Here is a 17,515-nt window from a genome sequence, read left to right as displayed (position 1 = left end):
ACTGTCCAACCGGTAAACCACTTCATCAACACCACTCTTCATCATTTAACCGCTATATCCAGTTCATGAGAACCTCGCAGAAAACAAGACAATCTTGTTAAACATCAAACTACACTTACACTCTAAAAATACAAGAACATCAAAAATTTACAAGAACATACAAAGCTATAACACAAAAGCTATAACACAAAACAAGAACATAAATCATACAAAATAAGCCACTCATTCATAAAAAGCTATCAGACAATAATCATTAATTAAACCGAAACCCTAAATCATACAAACAAATTTCAAAACCAAGATTAACATCAAATTAATCTCACAATCGATGCTTAATAAGTCAAATTGACAGCAAAGATTAACAATTCTAACAAGCAATCGAATTAATATGAAACCCTAACAATTAAAGACCATACAGAGATGAATTACAGAAACACAAAAAAACATAGATTAGAAGACGAACCGTATCTCTCCAATTCGTTAGACGGTGGACCTCGCCGGACATCCGCCGTTGTTCCACCACTCCTCCGCCATCGTTGCCCCACCACTGTGGAACCTTCGCCGTCGCCAAATCGTGAGAACCGAAATGACAAACCCTAATAGGCTGGGTTACGCCAAAAAAATCTCCAATCACCCTCCGTTTAACCCAAAACCATCGAGATTTAGCCGGATACATCAACGATATGATGTTAATCGGTTGGTTTTTCTGATGACAAACGATTCGCGATTTATCTCCCATGAACAAGAGAGAAGAGAAAGAAGAGAGAGAGGTCGAGAAAGAATGAAAAAATGTGAGGAAAAAAAATACCTTTTATATTTATCAGTTTACCAATCGCAATATGATACGTATCGTTGCTCAAGGGGTTACTCCCAAACCTTCCCATAGAATCGATACTCAGCGTATTGGACTCAAATATTAGTTTTATAATCTAATTTTGGGCCCCAAAATTAAGAGTAACCCACTAAAATACTGGAGTAATGATGCTCTAAGCAAGAGCAGTAGCGACGCTACATGGCGTATGCTGATTTGTTGATTCGTAAATATAAAAGAGAACTTTTTTTTTCCTCATTTTCTTCTTTCTTCTTTCCTCGACCGTCTCTCTCTTCTCTGTCGATCCAAACGGCGAATTGAAGCCGATTCATCTAGAGACCGGACCTCGAATTCTTTGATTTTCCGGCTAAAACTGGAGGCTTGTTGGTCTAAGGAGCTTTGGGATGCAAGCTTCACTCACAGATTCGGCGTTCAGGAAAACTATCTCGGCTTCATCGGCCAAGTTCCCTCTTACGAGTGTTTGAACTCTGTCAAAGACGGTAAAAAGTTTCTCCTTTTCTTCCCCAGAATTTGAAAAATTGATGATTTTGCTTGGTTTTGTAAATCGAGGGTTTTAGTATTGTGATCTACCCTTATTCATATATCAGATTCATGCTTGATTATGATTTGTGATACCAATTTAAAGATTGAAACTTTGGGATTTTGGGTGTACTTGTAGAAGTCATGTTGTCTTATTAGTTGGGATTGATCTATTTGCACAAAGGTCTCTCCTTTGATTAGTGTTTTGTATGATTGTTTGTAATGTATGGTGTAAAGATATGATAACATTAGGTTTGTTCAGTACTTAGACCTCAGCTTTGCTTTTGGTACAGATTTGGAATGGAAACTGATCTATGTAGGCTCTGCAGAAGATGAGACTTATGATCANATTGATGATTTTGCTTGGTTTTGTAAATCGAGGGTTTTAGTATTGTGATCTACCCTTATTCATATATCAGATTCATGCTTGATTATGATTTGTGATACCAATTTAAAGATTGAAACTTTGGGATTTTGGGTGTACTTGTAGAAGTCATGTTGTCTTATTAGTTGGGATTGATCTATTTGCACAAAGGTCTCCCATTTGATTAGTGTTTTTGTATGATTGTTTGTAATGTATGGTGTAAAGCTATGATAACATTAGGTTTGTTCAGTACTTAGACCTCAGCTTTGCTTTTGGTACAGATTTGGAATGGAAACTGATCTATGTAGGCTCCGCAGAAGATGAGACTTATGATCAACTTCTCGAGAGTGTTCTTGTATGGCATGTTAATGTTGGCAACTACCGGTTCGTTTTGCAGGTAACATATATGTTTATGTTTACAAGTGTGGCCTTAGCATGTTTGAATGTTTTTGTTTTTTTTGGGGCAAAGCATTAATTCGAAGCAAATCCAACATTATCCAAACAAGATAATGTTCCAAAGATCATATAGTGTTATTTATTGTTACGCTGAATGAATCAGATGGTACGACCATAAGGTTTGTTATTTTTTTCTTTTCATTCAGTATCTAGATGTGAAGAAGTAATGGTAATTTTTGTTTGTTTGCAGGTTTTGATTTTGAGTGAGAAACTTCATTCAGTCACTGCCCAGTTTGATCAACTTAGAGTTACTCGTTTCCAAGACATTATTAACAGAGCGACGCCGAGAAGAAACCCTAAGAGGATCGTGTAAACTTGATGGCTAAACATATGTTCTGCAACAAGCCCAACAGATAGAGACTAAGATGGTGGAGATGTCTGCGTTAAACCACTTGATGGCAACTCATGTTCTGCAACTCATGTTCTGCTAGCTAAAATTTGAATTCGGATGCTATCATATTCAACTAGAGTAGTAGTTATAGAGACAGGAAAGAAATTTGTATTGGTCCAATTTGAATTTCTCTTCACTTTAGTGGTAGAAAACGGACTATTATTGTTTTCAGCTATATGAAGTTCCTAAAACCCCATTTGGATGTTTCAGTGACTCAATACCATTCCCACTACTTTAGTTTATCTGTTTGTGTGGTTTTCTCTTTGTGTTTGTTGTGTATGTGTGTGCCTTGTGGCCTGTTTTCTCACTCAGCTTGACACTAAAATGCAGGCGGTTGAGGCAACAAAGAACGTGGAGCTTGGAAACAAAGAGCTTTCTCCGATACAGTTAAAAGAGACCATTTTCCAACAACAAACCTCATACAGTTTGTGTAGATTTTTGATTATTGGTAATCAACGATAAATTCTGAAAATTTGAAAGGTGGTTTAATGTTGAAACAAAAAATAATGAGACTTTGGAAGGAGCTTTGATCGAACTTAGTCTCATTTATTACCAAATTTGACACCTTTGTAAAATATGTTTAATATCCAAATTTTGTAAAATTTTATTGTTTTCTATTTTATGTAATAGAAATAATTTAAATAATTGTTTTATCATTTTAGATTATTAAAATTTGAAAATTAATAAATAAAAATAAAAAATTATTATTTAAATTATTGAGCAACCTTGTTAGAGGTTCTCTAGTGGAGGGATGATTTTGCTTAAGTTCTCTTAGGGTTGCTTTCATTAATTTAGTGTTAATTATATAATTAATTAATATGTGAGTAACTTAGGAGGGTTGCTCCACTAAAGATGGTCTTAAAACATCAACTTTTTATTGACTGAAATTTTTTAGATATCAAGTTTCGTTAACCAAGCCATGACATTAAATATGCTAACAAAAACAAGTGATATATGGTGTTTTTAGCGTCTTTCGCCTATCGTTACATATTTAGTTTTTGTCGTTTTGTCGTATCTTTTGTGTCTTTTTGTTTGTGTCTATGAGTCTTTTTCATGTATTAGAGCACTACATTGGAGTTTGAAGGATTGATCACCTTGTTTTAGATCCATAAAATTGATCACTTTATTCTAGATCCTAAGTTTTTCTATACTACACTTGTGATGCTCTTAATCCTTGTATTTGTCCTTGTGATCGATTTATATAACACATGTTAGCAGACTTTAATATAAAGTTCATTTTAGATTGATGTCTAAAAATTCATAGTCAGTGAAATGTTTTGAATGACATTCAACAAAGTTCATGGTTTAAATGACCTAAAAATTTAAAGTTCATGGTTTAGATGACCTACATTTAAAAATTCTTAATTTAAATGATATTTTTCGAATAAAAGCTTTCATTAAAACGATGTTGTTTAGGTACTAATGAAGAGTGGTTAACGGCATAGTAACATCTGTTAGTTGCTTAGTTATCGGATTTAACATCATGTCTTTTTGGTTTAGTTAACAAAACTTAATGTTTAAAAGAGCTAGTCAACGAAAGTTGATGTTTTAAATAGTGTATAACAAAGTTCAAAGTTTAAATAGACAAAATTTGGAAATTCATGGTTTGAGTGAAAAATTTCCGGAACTAAAATATCTTAGACTCAGTAATTAAAAATTTTTGGACTAAATAAATCATAAATAAAAATTTTAAATAATCAACCATCTTTTTTAATATTATTTTTTTTAGTTTTTAAATATATCATATTAAATATAGAAAAAGGTAATAAAACCGGTCGTTTTGACCAATTAATTACATAAAACAATAACTTATTTCATATTTGATTTTTTTTTAAAATCAAAACAGATATAATTAAGAGTCATCATGCCGATTTTTAATATGGTCACCAATTCTTAACAATCAATTTGAAACCAAATGGTTTGTTATTTTAATGCATATCAGTAGAAATCTATATATCTTGTTTTTTAAAAGTGTAATGCTAGCTATTTAATCTGAGTATTAATTTCTTTCTAGAGGTTATTATACATTACTACAAAAGGAGCCGCCCGATGTGCGTGTTTAAAGTTTTGTAAATAAAATTAAATTTAATAAAAATATAATAAAACTTATTGTATATTATTTATATTTTTTTTACTATAATACACTGATTTATATCCATATACAAATCTTTTATGTATGTTACCATTAAAAGTGTATATTTACACATATGTATATTGTATGTTACATATATATTATTTACCACCACCTAGAAAATGTCTATATGAACAAATTAAGATAATTATTATATGTCTCTTTACTTTCACTTTTGCATAGTTTATTTAATCATTAAAGTTATTGGTTCAAAAAACATTTTGAATAAAAATTAAATTACATCATAATAGTGTATGACTAACCATGGAGAGAATCCCGGTTCTGTCATACTCTCTTATAGAGAGAACCTTGCGTCTAACCTCCTCCACCATGGAGAGAACCTTCGCTATATCTTCCTCCTTTGGGGAGATAACCTTGCGTCCAACCTCCTCCACCGTAGAGAGAACCTCGGCTCTGCACTCGTCCTATGTGGAGAGAACATGTTCATGTCTTTTAGCTATCTCAAAGTGGCTTGCTCCAGCAACCAATGAAACTAAATATCCTTTTCCAACGTCACAAAATCTTTTGATAGTAACTGATGTTAAATTTTCCAATGTATTTCATGGAAATTTATCAACAACGATTTATGGTTTTCCAATCTATCTATGTTTGTTGTAAGCTTGTGTTTGATTAGCCTATTTTATCCAACCATTAGGTTGATAACCTTCTCCTCTTTATCTCTTTTTTAGATTGAACGAATGGTAATAATTATGTTTGCACAAAAAAAAGGTCTATGACCAACCAATCTAGGTGGAGAAATTAGAAAAAAATTAATTTGACATAATTAATGAAATAATAGAAAATTATAAGCACAATAATATATGAATCTCAAATATAAAACTTCTACAATAAATTTTAAAATACAGTATTAGAAAAAGAAGATGCATATATTAATCTCCCATTTGTTTTTGGTCAACATATTAATCTTATCTATTCCAAACTGAAAAAGTAGAAAGTAGGAGTATATTTTGGTTTAAATAAATAAGAAAATTTTGTCTTCCCATTAAAAAATTTTGACCAATAGAACAAAATTGAAAGCAATATTTTTGAATAAATTATTTTGTTAAATAAATAATATGAGACAATCTATGTTTATATAGAAGTGAGTATTTATATTTTTTAGAATTAATAATTTTCTGTATATTTTATTTTCTATTTTATGAGAAAATTTATTCCAATGAGCCTATTGTTTCCTAAAAAATTTATTGCTTCCCACTTTCTTGTAAGACGTACTATTGTTCGACGATAAGAACGTTTTCTATTTAGTTGATCTAGTGTTATATAATCTCTATTGTTATCTTGCATTTGTGTATTCATCTTTTTTTATGCTACATGTCTTGCAAATTAATAGAAACTAGATTTTAACCCGCGTGCATAATTTTTATTTATTTTTTATATTTTATATGATTTGTTATTTTAATATCATATGTTTTGCAAATAGAGGAATAACTAAATTTCCCGACCGTTTTGCGGCTAAATGTTTATATTAATTTTTTAACCCGTAATATACTTCATGACCATTTTTTTGTTATATTTAGTTTTTTTTGTTTAGTGTTTGAGATTCTATATTGATTTTTAAGTATTATAACAAAAATAAGAAATCTAAATACATAATAAGTCATTTATATGCTATGATTAAGTCACATTTTTCTTAATGATTTAATTTTTTTACACAATCTTAGTTAAATCAACATAATTTTATATGTCAAGTATATTAATATTAATAGTGTTTACAAATAACAAAATAAGGATTTAACCTGTGTTAGCAAAAATTTAATAATATTTTATTAATTCCATCATGTCCTTTTTATAACTCATTTACTATATAACCATATTATATAGTATTTTAAACCTTTTTTTTTTTTACATATTCGTAATATTTTAAAATTTTATTAAGTTTATATATATTAATTAGAATATTTAAAGAAATTTAATTGAAGTTCTTCTTACATTAAGAATCAAAGCTCACAGGTTTTAGAAAACAAAATGGAAATCAAATTGTTGTTTTCTTTGTTTGCAAATGATCAAGGGATAATATATCTTCAAAACACAATAGAAGATGTGGTTAAATATATCATAGTTTCTGTTTTCATATTGATTTTGCTGTAATTTTTTTTTAGTTGGAATGAAATTCAAAATATTTAGGAAACAAAATCTGAAGTAATGCTATTTTTGAATATTTGTTTAAGGATTAACATTGTAAATAAGTACAAATAAAAGGGTAGAACCTAAAATGTACTTCAAAAATGTATATATAGATAATAATTATACCATGAGAAATTTATTAATCCAAAAACCTTAGTTATTATGCATAAGAAACTTTGTTAACACTTCAAAGTCAAAGATTGCGTAGTATGCATTATGAAATTGTGAAACGAAACAAAATTCAAAGAAACGACGACAAAAACACGTGGTAAGATATATAAATCTTTTGATATACTTGCTTTGATTAGAAAACAAATAAATTACCTTCGAGAATTGTTCAAGAACGATGATGTGTCAAACAAAAGGTTAATAAAAATCAAAGAAGAATATTTAACCAAGAAAAAACAAAGCTAGTCGAAATTATTTTGTTTGATGAAAAATATGTCATCATCTCTTTGCTAATATAGAGAGGTGTATTTACAATCATTTTCCTTTTAGGATTAATAAAGTTTTTTTTTAATATAATAAGATTACAATTATCTTATGCATCGTTTTACCAAGCTTGAAAACTGTGATTGATGGTCGTTAAAACTGATACGTGTCACGATGTGATGAGTTACTAACTTTGATATGTGATTTCTGATCGTTAAAATTGACACGTGTCACGATATGATGCGTTATTAACTTGGATATTTCGTCGCTAAAATTGACACGTGCCACAATCTGGTGAGTTTTTAACTTTGATCTCTGATCGTTAAAACTAACACGTGTCACGATATGGTGAGTTATTAACTTTAAGAACCAAACTTTATATAATAAGATTTTGAATATAAAAGTCAAATATGTAATTTTTTTGTTAAAGAAAATAAAAGGATTACAACTCAAATATTCAATGTATAATATATGATGAATGGAACTTTGAAAGAAATATCAAGGTATAACACAATAATTTATGGGGGGGGGTAGTGGTGCATAAGAGCATCTCCATCTAGGTCTCCATCCAAGAATTTTCAAGAGAGTATCTCATAATAAAATAGTAATATAATAATAATGTTAATTAGAAAACTATAAGTTGAAAGATAAATTGACACATGTGTTCATTAAATAATAAATTTATTTTATGAACAATTTACAATTGTATAAAAAATCAATAAATGCTGAAAAAACCAACCTCAAATGGCAGTTTCTCAGACTTTGTCTAGAGAGAACTTTACAGACTTTGTCTAGGAGAACTTTACAGATTTGTCTAGAGATCAAAATTTACAATTTTACATTCAAGGTTAGATACATGGAATTTATTTACATATGTGGTAGCTTCCGCTTATTATCGTTGAACCTAGCGAACCACTTTCCAGAATCTTTTTCTTGTCGATCAGCAGGATTAGCGAAGTTGACCCAATTCATACCAAACCGGAGAGTGAAACCATTTCCAAACTCGTAGTTGTCCATCAATGACCATGCAAAATATCCTGCTATGTTGCATCCATCCCTATAATATATATTTAAAAGAATAGTTTTGATGTATTAACATTTATAATTCTCTGAAAAAGTATATATTAGAGATTAAAACGCGAATTATAATTCACCCGATGGCGCATTTGAGACAAGAAAGATGGCTACAATGTAATTGAATTCGCCCATGATCGGCAAGAGCCTTTGCATGCGTTACGTTTCCGGCATCAAGATCAGAAGCACCTTAAAATTTAAATATCTATCATTATAATAAACACACACACACACACATATATTATATATATATATATATATCCATACTGATATTTTGGTTAAACATATGTATATGAAATGTAAAATTATATATATATATATATATACCATTTTCGGTGATATAGGTAAGTGGATTTTTGTAATGATTTTTGATATGGTTCATCATCTGACGGAGTCCTGGAGGATAGTAGGCGAAGCTATCAGCCTGTAGAAGAACCAAAGAAAAAAAATGAATTAAAAACAACGTTATAATTTGAATATGATAGTCTAAACTAAAGTCGATACTTGCCTGAACACCGATAGGAATGCCATTGCGATACACTGAAACCAATTATAGAAAAATGAGTATTTAGATGATTGATAGATTAGAAAAAAAAACACACACACAAATATGAAAAGTTTTACATACTTGCAATATTAGTTTGTGCATCTGTTAAAACATTAAGGTTTGTCGGATTCGGAGGAGGTCCGTCAGTTGTATATCGTGTAAGGTAATAGTTCATCCCTAGAAAATCAAGTGATCCTTTAACTAAAGCTGATTCATGATGTGTGAATTCTGGCAACCTATCTCCTACCATCTCTCTCATTATTTTTGGATATTTTCCGTACACCAATGGATCCATGAACCTTCATATATATAAGAAAATATTCATAAATTAGTATTTGCTTTATAACTAATTAAAACCTTTGATCTCTCTCTCTTAACATACATACCATCCAACTGCAAAATCAAATGCTCGTTTTGCAGCATCCTTGTCAAGATTGCTAGTTTCGTTTAGTGGGACGTGCCATCTCCCGATCAAGGTTGTTCCTATCTTACCACCTTGAGATTTCTGCATAATATATATATATATATATATATATATATATATATATATTTTTTGATTACAAACTACAAATATGCCAAATCAAATTAATATTAACGCCGAAAGAAATGATTAATATATACATATATACCTGATATCTTTTTCGGTATAAAGATGCAACTTCTGCATGAGCTAGAAGTCGGTGATGTGCAACTATATAAGGTTCGGTTCCAGAATCTCCTCCAATTTCACAGTCAGTGCACCGTCCTGGAGGATATGATCCATCCCCATATCCTTTGACTGCGTACGAGTAGGGTTGATTTAAAGTGATCCAGAATTTGACTCGGTCTCCGAATCTTTGAAATAGAAGCTCAGAGTAGTTCTTGAAGTCCTCCCTATTCATGTATCACAACACATATTAAATATTAGATATATAGATAAAAAAAAAAATCAAAGAAAACAAGTTTAGTTATAAAACCGCTTACACTATACGTGGGCTTAAGAAGCCTCCATATTCGTCTTCTAGAGTCTGGGGAGTATCCCAATGAAATATAGTCACAAATGGTTCTATGCCTGTATTCACGTAAGTTAAATTATTTAAGTCACAAAATATAATACAATGATTAAAAATGTATGACTAAGTAATTGCATTTCGATTTTATACCATTTGCTTTCAACTCGTTAATGAGATTGTTGTAGTATGCTATCCCATTCTCGTCCACTCCCCCAATAAGCCTCCCCTCTAAGATTAGTATATAAACAAAACAATTCAGTCATTTTTTTTTTTTTGTTAATTAAACGAAAACATGAAGAAAAAGCTAGCTAGGAGACTTTTTTTTAACTTGGTAAGACCCTTGACCATGCTATTGAGAATCGGTATGCTTGAACATTCATTCTTTTCAATAATTTGACATCATCCTGTTCAAGGTTATAAGAAAATTCTAAAATTAAACTAAAATTAAAATTAAGAAACAATACTTTCATAAATAAAGTCAAGAAGTCGAACACGCGCCTCACGCGCTTCTCTCTAGATCTCCAAAGGCGATAACGCGATCCCTTTCTTTCTCCCTTCACTTTCGCCGATCTCGGCGTAGGCTCCCTCCGGCCGCCATGGCCAAAAAGAAAAAGAAGCCCAATCAAACACCTCCTCGCGGTCACCCCACTGGTGTCGCTTCTTCGTCCTCCTCTAAAGAAATCCCATCCTCGCCGCCTGTTACTCAGTTTTCAGCTGGTACTTCATTGCTCCCAAATGGCTCCGGGATGTTACCTGAGGCTACTCAGACCTTGGCTAACCAAATCAAGTCCTCCGATGTAAGCAGCCTTGCTCCCCCTGTGGTGGCGGCGGCCGAAACCGGAAACCATAATTCAACAGATCCAGCTAATGTTGCCAACTCCCAAGCAAAATTACCTGGTAAACCAGCGGAAGATACTATCGAGGATGTTTCGTCCCCTCTCCCCCCCCCCCGAAATGGCGAACACTACTGCTCCCCAAAATACAGATGATAGACCCAAGACACCGGACGCCCCCTGGAGGAAGCTGGTTGCTGGCTCTACAACAAAACTAGAAAGGAAGGGAACCCCGTTCACTCTAGACTCCGGTGAGGCTTGTGTGACCATACCCAACTTTGTGATTGAAAAGAACAAAAAGGCGTGGGACAGCTTCATCTTAGGACAGTTCTATGAGGACCTGCCTTCACGGGGTGCCGTACAGGCAATAGCAAATGGAATCTGGAGTAGGCAAAAGAAAGACATCACTGTGTCAAAGATGGAAGGTAACTCCTTCCTTTTCAGAGTTCCTTGCCCGAATGCTAGGAGACGAATCCTGAGCCAATGTCTCTGGCAAATCGATGGACAGTCCATGTTTGTAGCCAAATGGTCCCCCGAGGTCCAACCTTCGAAACCTGAACTCTCTATGGTCCCAGTATGGCTGGAATTTATTGGTGTTCCTCTTCAGTTTTTCAACCGTGAAGGTCTGGAATATATTGCCGGACTGGTTGGTCACCCAGTCTGTCTCCATCCGCACACTGAGAAGCTAATCAATGTAGAGGTTGCAAAGGTGTACACAGTTATAGACCCGCGGAAACCTCTCCCAGAGGCGGTCAACGCAAGACTTGAATCTGGCCAAATCAAGCGCATCCACGTATCCAGCCCCTGGTTGCCTTCACTTTGTAGCCACTGCAAGCAAGTGGGACACACGGTTTCGCGGTGTTCCAAAGCTCCAGTCACGTGTACTGCCTATGGATCCGCTAAGCACCCCACTACCGAGTGTCCTCGAGCCAAAAAGGACAAAGCTCAAGGAAAACAGCCGATAGCTAGCCAATTGCCTATCATCGGTCCAACCAAGCCACTGTCATCTACCCCGGTTTGGAAGCCAATTATCAAACCAGTGGTTCCCACCCAAACCTTAGCTCCTCAGGTAGAGGCAGTTCCAACCCCGCAGTCTAATGGAGCAGAAACGGGCCAATCAGGCGCACAAGTCAACAGTGCGAGGCCTCCTCTACCTACCACCTCCCATCACGTTCGTACATTGGGTTTTGATGATGGTAAGCTCTGTCTTGATCTTATGGACAACCTCTTCTCCCACTCACCTCCCCCTTCCGCCGAAGATACAATGGTCCATTCAGACACCAGTTCAGATAGCATCTCATGCGAGGAGGATAATCCAGAGGCCGAGTCAGACCGTTTCTTGAAGGTGGTCTCCAAGAGGTTGCAGAAGCAACAGTTGCGTAAAGCTCGGGCTGGAGGTCCCGTAAACCTCTAAAACCCCATATCCTTTATGGATATTTTTTGTTGGAATGTAAGAGGGTTTAATGACCCAGTAAAGCGGCGTAGCTTTCGGAAATGGTTGAGGAAGAACCAACCACTTTGTGGTGGTCTCATAGAGACCCGCGTCAATCCGGTGAAATCACACGCTATAGTATCTCGTGTTTTTCCTGGATGGCATTTTGCTAATAACTATGATTTCTCGGATCTTGGTAAAATCTGGATTGTTTGGCATCCTTCGGTGCAGGTATCCATTGTCAGCAAATCCTTGTAGATGATCACTTGCCTCGTAAAGCTTCCTTTTGTCTCTCAGCAAATCCTGGTATCCATGGTCTATGCCTCCTCGACCTGTAGCTATGCCAGAAAAGAGTTATGGGATGAGATCGCAGATAAGGCAGCTAATTCATCTCTCTCAAACCTCCCTTGGGCGGTTCTTGGGGACTTCAACCAAATCCTCTTGCCTCATGAGCACTCTGCACAGGATGTGAACTCATCCCCCAGTGGCATGCGAGATCTAAGCCAGTGTCTTACCAACTCATCACTAGCTGATCTTCCCTACTGCGGTAATACCTTCACGTGGACTAATAAGCAAACCAGCGGACTTGTAGCTAAAAAGTTGGATCGCATCGTGGTAAATGACGAGTGGACTTCGGTCTTTCCTTCATCTCTTGCAGTCTTTGGAGAACCTGCCTTCTCGGACCATAGTCCATGTTGCTTATTTCTAAACATCCAGAAGCCCAAAAGAAAGACACCTTTCAAATTCCTGGCTCTGCTCAATCAGCATCCAGAGTTCGGACCTCTCATCAAATTATGGTGGAATGCCCTCTCATTTGCTGGGACCAAAATGTTCATAGTATCCAAACGCCTAAAGGAACTCAAACCGGTGATAAGGGAATTCAGCAAAGAGAACTACTCAGGTATTGAGAAGCGGGTTCAGGTGGCCTATGATAATCTGCTAAACTGTCAACAAGCTCTTCTCAGTAATCCATCCCCTCATGCGATCATGGAGGAGAAAGAGGCTCACAATGAATGGTGTTTGCTTGCGAAAGCAGAGGAGTCTTATCTAAGACAAAAATCACGCATCTGTTGGCTTGAGGATGGGGATAAAAACTCAAGATTCTTCCACCGTGCTATCATCACTAGACAAGGTTTCAATGAAATTATCTTTCTCCTGGATAATAATGATCAGGTGGTGGATTCTACTCAGGGTATACAGACAATGGTGGTGGATTTCTACAAGCAGCTTCTGGGTGAACAGAGCCAGTCTTTCAATGCACCTTTGGATGAACTTGCGGAGTTGATACCACAACGATGCTCTCAATCTGCGGTGCACATCCTCAACTCCCCTGTCACCCCGTTGGAGATTAAACAAGTGGTGTTCTCGCTGCCAAAAAACAAAGCCCCTGGACCTGATGGATACTGTGTGGAGTTTTTCACTGCACACTGGGACACAGTTGGCCGGTCTGTAGTCGATGCGGTATTGGAGTTCTTCAGTCATGGGAAAATGCTTAAGCAGTGGAACGCCACAATCATTTCTCTGATTCCCAAAGTCCCAAATGCTCAACGGGTTATAGAGTTTCGTCATATCTCATGTTGTAACACCCTCTACAAGATTGTGTCGAAAATCTTGGCCAATAGACTGAAGCAAATCCTACCGGATATGATCTCCAATGCCCAATCCGCATTCGTACCGGGACGTCTTCTGGTAGAGAATGTGCTATTGGCAACCGAGCTTGTCCAAGGATACAACCTTAAGAACATCTCATCGAGGGGCATGCTCAAGATTGACCTCACTAAGGCTTTCGACTCAGTTCATTGGGAATACATCCTTGGTATCCTTAGAGTAATGGATTTTCCTAGTCATTTCATCTCTTTGATCGAGCAGTGTATAACCACAACAAGTTTCTCTGCTTGTGTAAATGGCGAACTGTGTGGTTTATTTCGAGGAGCCCCTCTCGCCATACTTATTTGTTTTGGCTATGGAAGGACTCTCGCAGCTGCTGAAGAAGAGCTACAACTCTAACTCTATTGGCTTCCATCCACATGCTCAAACCCCACAAGTCACTCACCTGGCCTTCGCAGACGACATCATGGTGTTTTTCGATGGTCAGGTCAACTCTCTTCTCAAGATAGCAGAGGTTCTTCAGGAATTTTCTCGTATCTCTGGCCTAACAATGAACACGAGTAAGACGGACCTTTTCTTGGCAGGAGTGAACCAAGTTGAAACTGACAGGATGGCTTCCTTTGGTTTCAACGTAGGTTCACTTCCAGTAAGATATCTCGGCCTACCTTTAATGCACCGGAAGCTTCGCCTGGCAGAATACAGACCCCTCCTCGACAGTCTTTCCAAGTGGTTCACCTCCTGGTCCTCCCGTGCTCTCTCATACGCAGGTCGACTCCAACTAATATCATCTGTGATATATGGATCCATCAACTTTTGGATGTCCGCTTTCATCTTACCAAAAGGCTGCATCAAGAAAATCGAAAGCCTATGCATCAATTTCCTTTGGTCTGGTGATATCAACAAGAAAGGCTCTGCTAAGGTCGCATGGAGGCAGCTCTGTCTCCCTAAAGCTGAAGGGGGCCTAGGGCTACGCTGTCTATCACTCTGGAACAAAACGCTATGCCTCAAGCTTATTTGGCGTCTGTTATCTTCTAGCGACTCACTGTGGGCTCTCTGGCTGCGCAACAATAAAATAAAAGATGGGAGCTTCTGGGGACTTGAGAGCAAGCATCATCGCTCAGGAACATGGACATGCATGCTCAACCTCCGTCACACTGCTAGAACTTTTCTTATTCCTCACTTGGGAAATGGCTCCCAACTTAGCTTCTGGTACGATAACTGGACCCCCTTTGGTCCGCTTATTGATTTCTTTGGTAGGACAGGGCCATCACAAACTGGAGTCCCACTGACTGCAAGAGTAGCTCAGGCCGCCTCCCCTATGGGTTGGTCTCTCCGACCTGCAAGATCACATCAAGCGGAGGCTCTTCAAATCTTCCTGATCACAATTACGCCACCATCTCACACCACACAACCGAACTCCTACTCATGGCGGACAGGCACGGAGGATCTGTCAGATTTTCTCAACTCCCAAAACGTGGGATGTGATGCGGCCACGAGCAGATAGTCAGCTTTGGACCGATCATGTGTGGTTTATAGGCGCAATCCCAAGGCATGCTTTCATCTCCTGGCTAATCCACCTTGACAGACTACCCACAAGATCAAGGTTGATATCCTGGGGACTGCAAGTAGACCCCAAGTGCTGTTTATGTGGTTTGATGCAGGAAACCCGTGATCATATCTTTCTACACTGTGGGCTCAGTGAAAACATCTGGAGGGAAGTAACAAGACGGCTCGGGTACAAGCCTTTCTCGTTCCACAAATGGGATGCATTCTCGGCTTGGCTTGACCTCAAAGATAAAATCGCACCAAGACACCTCCGAAGACTTGCAGCTCAAGCAACTCTCTATGCTATCTGGTTGGAGCGAAACAACAGGTACCACAACAACATCTCCGCAGATGCTCAATCCATCTTCAAGGGGCTGGATAGACAAATCAGGGACGCCATCCTAGCTAAGCAAAAGAGGACGAACTTCAAAAATCTTCTTCTTGTTTGGCTTAAGTATGCTTAGCTTTCTTATATTGTCACTGCTGCTCTCCTTCCTTGTTTTTATTTTTTTGGAGCAAGGAATGACTAAGATATACGGTTGTTGTAGCTTCAGTAAACATTATGTTTAATGAAAATTCATAGCTTACAAAAAAAAAAAAAAAAAAAAAAAAAAAAAAAAAAAAAAAAAAAAANAAAAACAAGTAGACATTCATCATTGATAGCCCCTCACCTTGTAAAGCTCATACGAATTACAAGCACGATCTCCTGTACTGTGATCTGGAACTTTTTCTGTATAAAGATAACAAAATATTTATGAGCTTCAATAGCTTTTTTTTTTTTAAACGTTTAAACGTTTTCTCGTACATTGAGGTTCATATTAATATATAATTCATATTAAATAAATAGTACGGTGAATGATGTTTATGACCTGGGTATCTATGAGTGAAATAGTCCCATCCATTAAGTCCTCTATGTGCAGAACCTTCAATCTGGTAAAAGAAATTAAATCATGTTGGTTATGAGAAAAAATGCTAAATAGCTAAGAAATCGATCGATCCCCAAAGCCGAAATATCTGTAAACCTGATATGCAGAAGTAGCTACACCAAATGTGAAATTTTTTGCAAATGAAGTTCGGTTGAACGTAAGAGTATTGTTGCAGTGGAAGGGTTCTTTGGCCTTGCATTCTGTAGTGCAATATTTTTCGCAGCTCGATACCGCAAAGAGAAAGAGAAAGATGGGTATAGTGTACTGAGTTTTTTGAATTTCCATGTTTGAGAATTTTGTAAATTTTTTTTTCTATATATGGGTTCTAGAGTCTTTGTCTTTGCATTTGTTTGGCTTTTTAGGATTAATTAGACGATGAATTAAAATGATGAACTTGGAGGGGCTTATATAGAAAGGTTTTTGACGTAGCTAAATTTTCCATAACACAAAGCTAACGTTAAATTCTAAGAATACCCATTGGCTAAACTTTCACAAAGCCATTAAATTCTTATAGAATGACCGGATTTATGGGTAATTGAGATTATCTCTCCTTTTTGGTTCATCGATTTATCAAAAGAAGATACGATTAATTAATTACAACAAAGAAAAGTCTCTATTTATAGAGAAACTTATAAGGACAACACAAACACCAACGTTAAAGATAAATCTTAATTAATGTTTTTAGAAAGATTCTACCCCGAATCTTGATGCTATGGGGGATCAATTAATTAAGTCCACCCTTCTAAGAAAGATTCTGCCCCGAATCTGTTGGTAAGTAAATGTTCTCTGATTCATGCCAAAATTGATACCACATATTTAAAAGGTTTCAACTGGAACCTCATTTCTCGTTTTAGTTAGTGCATTTTCATTTGCATCGGCATGTCTCTGAGTAAACCTTGAAAGTTTTGAGTTTGGAACTTATTTCAGAGCGAAAGCAGCAGAATCTCAAAGACTGAAAAACAATATCTAACTGATGATCAAAAAATAAAAAAATCCAAACCAAATATCATAGGAGGCAGAGGGATGGTTACGCAGCTGTGAGAACCAGCCGTCTCAGCAGGATGGTGAATCCACTATAGTTAACAAAAACTTGATTTTATTCACCATAATTATAGATGTTTTGAAACTTAAGTACTCTTTTTCCCTTAAGTTTTTTTTTTGGGCAATTCCCCTTCAAGTTTTTGTATGAATTTTGGTAGTTATATATATGTAATGTGAATTGTGAACTTGTTTTCTTCTTCTAATCGTATACATGGTCATGCAAAGGAATCTTCAGGATTTTTGTGAT

General features: G+C 36.1%; 1 protein-coding gene across 1 annotated transcript; it reads right to left on the bottom strand.

Moving 5' to 3' along the window:
- Nucleotides 8,138-16,570, bottom strand: LOC104779299 (myrosinase 4-like). The gene is made up of 13 exons (XM_010503656.1): nt 16,324-16,570; nt 16,171-16,231; nt 15,973-16,031; nt 10,212-10,287; nt 10,034-10,111; nt 9,855-9,942; nt 9,521-9,764; nt 9,278-9,396; nt 8,973-9,190; nt 8,853-8,884; nt 8,672-8,768; nt 8,425-8,533; nt 8,138-8,327 (listed from the first exon to the last, which is right to left on the bottom strand). Exons 1-13 carry the CDS (start codon nt 16,510-16,512, stop codon nt 8,138-8,140), a joined length of 1,560 nt encoding a protein of 519 aa, XP_010501958.1. The 5' UTR covers nt 16,513-16,570.

This window comes from Camelina sativa, chromosome 3 (assembly GCF_000633955.1).
Source record: "Camelina sativa cultivar DH55 chromosome 3, Cs, whole genome shotgun sequence".
In the NCBI taxonomy this organism is placed as follows: Eukaryota; Viridiplantae; Streptophyta; class Magnoliopsida; order Brassicales; family Brassicaceae; genus Camelina; species Camelina sativa.
The sequence above is the reverse complement of the archived record's forward strand: the minus strand, read 5'-3'. Positions and strand labels throughout refer to the sequence as shown.